The sequence below is a fragment of the Diplotaxodon limnothrissa genome, linkage group LG9 (assembly GCF_057381915.1).
Source record: "Diplotaxodon limnothrissa isolate DT_005_m linkage group LG9, D_limnothrissa_male_GT1.1, whole genome shotgun sequence".
In the NCBI taxonomy this organism is placed as follows: domain Eukaryota; kingdom Metazoa; phylum Chordata; class Actinopteri; order Cichliformes; family Cichlidae; genus Diplotaxodon; species Diplotaxodon limnothrissa.
Genome location: NC_140604.1, coordinates 23,494,862 through 23,498,737, shown reverse-complemented (window position 1 = coordinate 23,498,737; position 3,876 = coordinate 23,494,862). Strand labels below are relative to the sequence as shown.

Below are 3,876 nucleotides of genomic sequence, written 5' to 3'. Positions count from 1 at the left end.
ATGTCCCCGAGTACTTTTGAGCCTTTTTAACAGCAGATGAAATTGCACTTGAAAGTTGTAGGCAGGTTGCTCGACAACTGAAATGAGGAGCTCAAGTGCCTTTTACTATTGTGAACAAATCACTGAACTACCTCTTTGGTCAATGACACATAGGTGCAGACTGGTGCCTTTGCACACTCGTGCAAACCCAGAAGTAAAAGCTACTAATTATTTGAGCACTGCATCTTTAACCTTTAGTGTGTAGGGCACCGTTAAGGTTTAAATCTGTGTCTTTTTCTCTCACCCTGCTGCAGAATGCATGAGCTGTCTGCAGACGCTGTCGCTGAATCGTCTTTGGCTGCAGGGCTGTGAGCAGCTACCATGACGTACCCTAACACCAGCACGCTCACAGTCAACTTCACTGGAGCTTTGGACGGCCATGACTCCGGAGGAAACATCTACCGCCCCTTTTCTGTCTTCAGCGTTCTCACTCTCACTTTACTGGCGATGCTGGTGGTGGCCACCTTCGTGTGGAACTTGCTGGTGCTGGTCACCATCCTGAGGGTGAGAACGTTTCACCGAGTGCCCCACAACCTGGTGGCTTCGATGGCCATCTCAGATGTGATGGTGGCTGCTCTGGTCATGCCCCTAAGCCTTGTCCACGAGCTGAACGGCAGACTGTGGAAACTGGGGCGGGTCCTGTGCCAGGTGTGGATCTCATTCGACGTGCTCTGCTGTACAGCCAGCATCTGGAACGTGACGGCCATTGCGCTGGACCGCTACTGGTCCATCACCAGGCACCTGCAGTACACACTCAAGACACGCAAAAAGATCTCCAATGTGATGATAGCGCTCACTTGGCTACTGTCCTCTATCATCTCCTTGTCACCGCTCTTCGGCTGGGGAGAGACTTACTCAGAGGGAATGAAGTGCCAGGTGAGCCAGGAGCCTTCCTACACCATTTTCTCCACCTTTGGGGCGTTTTACCTCCCTCTTTGTGTGGTTCTCTTTGTTTATTGGAAGATCTACAAGGCTGCCAAATTTCGGATTGGCTCCCGCAAGTCCAACACAATCACACCCATGGCTGAGGTAATTACTTTAATTTTATATAATAACTCCTCACGTAGGTTACAGTATCACCGCTCTCCCTTTCCTTCATCAACCAGCTATTGCCTCTGACCTGCAAATATGGATTGCTGTGCGGTTATTTTTTATATTGGCTGATAAATTACTCTGATGTGATCAGGGAAACATAAGTATCCGGTGTGTGAGCATAAAGCCATCCTGCTCATCACCATCAGACTGTTAATGTGCGTAGGAAGAAGGTAGAAAACTATAAATACTACCTCCGGCATCTTTCATGAAACATGCATCTGGCTTTGGTGTTATTATAATCAGCAGATACAAAAGGTCTCTCCATTAAGCAAACATTTAATCAGGGAAGTTTTCTTTTCACTTGGGTTTACAACACATCAGTGATAGATTACGCTACTTTTACAGTCTTACAAAAACAATCCTTTTCCCTAAACTATGAAAGGCTACTTATAAAGTCATTTAGCATCCAGGGATTCTCAGGCTTTAGCAAGCAGCCACAGAAGTAAAAACAAAAACAAAAAAATGCAAAGTGTTGGGATTTTATTTATCTCATTTATTAATTTCATTTATTTAATGTCCATAATTTTCCCAATTCCTCAAGATACACATTTGTTATGCAAGCGTGACAAAATTATTAACTCTTGGTCAAGGCGGGCCGATCACCCAGTAAATTATCCACATCTGTTATTGCTTTGATGAACATTCGTGTCAAGTTTCATTACACAGACAATCATTCATCCAGCTATAGCAATTATACAACGCGGAATATGTTTAATTTGTGATTTTTGTTTTCCACAGACATATCCACCACTGGTTACGTTTTATGTCGCTCAGTATTTCGTCAAAGTTTGCTCTAATCATTTCCAAGCATACACCGAGCCCTCCAGTGTGCCTGCACCGATGTATGATGTGAGCAAGTGGCATCAGCATCCAAGATAATAAACTTCCTACACTGATCCATTAAAAACACCCACTCACACACATACATAAACACACAATGCACCAGAAATAGAGTTCACTGAGGTAAGATTCCTGACCTAGTTGCACAGATAACTTGAGAATGCCAAAAGCCTCAAGAAAATGGCTTGAATGACTCCACAAATCCTAATGCATCAGTCTTTTGGACTGTGTTCAAGCTTTCAGTAAAAATTTACTGTCAAACTGTGTTGACAGCATTTTATATTTTAGCCCAAACATAAAATAACTGCACAAACATTAGCTGTAAGCCAGCTTCTTGTCCCTGTGCACTCACGAAACAGATTCTAAACTAATACGCTGATATTTACCTCATGCAATCGCTTAAACTTACCTAAGGATTAATCATTGGATTAAACGCTTAAAAACGTGAACTTTTTACACATCTTAGACTCATTCACCTGCTGTATATAAAGGCATACTTGCAGTTATATAAGTGCCCATTTTAGCAGCTGCATCTTTTACTATTATATTGAACCATTTCTTAAATTATAAGCCCCCATGCCAGCGGCAATATGCTTTTAACTCCTGGCCTCTGCTGTAAAAGGATTTGCTTCGTCTATCTCATCCGTTATATTGTACAGTGACCTGTATTGATTCAACTAAATTTACTCCAGAGAGTAAAAGTTCCTGTACCGGAGTGCAGGTTCTTGCTTAAATGTTGTACAGGACACAACAGTGTAGACTGTTGTCCTTTCTGCTTTTCTTCCAACACATTTCGACAGATAGTTTGTCTTTATAAATGCTGCGACCTGAACTTAACCGGATGAACAAGAAATAACGTCGGCCTTGAGATCCACCAGGCGACAGTAAGAGAGGAGAAAGTCAGAGGATAAATGTTGACATTTCTCTTCCTGGCTGTGCTTGTGTTTGCAAAATGGAGAAAATGGGCTTCTGGAAACTGCAGATTAAAACACAGCTCTGGCTTTAGATTCTCAGTGTGTGTGTGTGTGTGTGTGCGCGCGTGGAATGAAAGAATAAGCTTTGGCTTGTTGATCAACCAGCTGATCCACACATCATTTCCCCACCAGCCTAATATCCATCTTCTGCTGAGCAGCCTCAACATTTTCACTTCCACATTTGCTTATCTCTGACCTGCATTGTAGAAGACATTGCTTTGCTTATTTAAGAGCTAATCAGATTTCCCAGATTGATTAATAATTCGATGGGTTAAGTGATTTATTTCCTGATTGGCTGTCTCCTAGGTAAAGGAGGAGACACAGCAGCCCCAGATGGTGTTTACTGTGCGCCACGCCACCGTGACCTTCCAGACAGACGGGGACACGTGGCGCGAGCAGAAGGAGAAGAAGGCTGCGCTGATGGTAGGCATTCTGATTGGCGTGTTTGTGCTCTGCTGGATCCCCTTCTTCATCACCGAGCTCATCGTCCCGCTGTGTTCCTGCGACATCCCACCTATCTGGAAGAGCATCTTCTTGTGGCTGGGCTACTCCAACTCCTTCTTTAACCCACTTATATACACCGCATTTAATAAGAACTACAACAATGCCCTGAGGAACCTCTTTTCCAGGCAGCGATAAGCCGTTCTGCAAGCTTGGCCGACACGCTACACCAGCATCTGCTCCACAGTGTTAGCCTACTTCTCATGACGAATCTGTGTCGGCTACTCCATCACTATCAGGTGGACGGTAGCCTAACACTGTATATAACAGTCACCATAATGGGCTGTAGACTAATGTTTTGAAGCCGGGAGTTCAGTGTTTTGGTGACTGCAAGTATGGTTTTTGGAAACCAGAAGTGGCAGAAGTGTTGGATGGGACTCCTGAACCCCAGGACGCTATGCAAGCAGTGCCCAAAACCGTACCCAGC

General features: G+C 44.2%; 1 protein-coding gene across 2 annotated transcripts; it reads left to right on the top strand.

Moving 5' to 3' along the window:
* Window positions 1-360: 360 nt before the first annotated feature.
* htr5ab (5-hydroxytryptamine (serotonin) receptor 5A, genome duplicate b) lies at window positions 361-3,587 on the top strand. Of its 2 annotated transcripts, none has more exons than XM_085362293.1 (2): window positions 361-1,068; window positions 3,255-3,587. In XM_085362293.1, exons 1-2 carry the CDS (start codon window positions 361-363, stop codon window positions 3,585-3,587), a joined length of 1,041 nt encoding a protein of 346 aa, XP_085218419.1. The 2 variants fall into 2 exon arrangements, with proteins under 2 accessions (XP_085218419.1, XP_085218418.1); XM_085362292.1 differs by having other exon boundaries at window positions 361-1,075; window positions 3,253-3,587.
* Window positions 3,588-3,876: the final 289 nt, after the last annotated feature.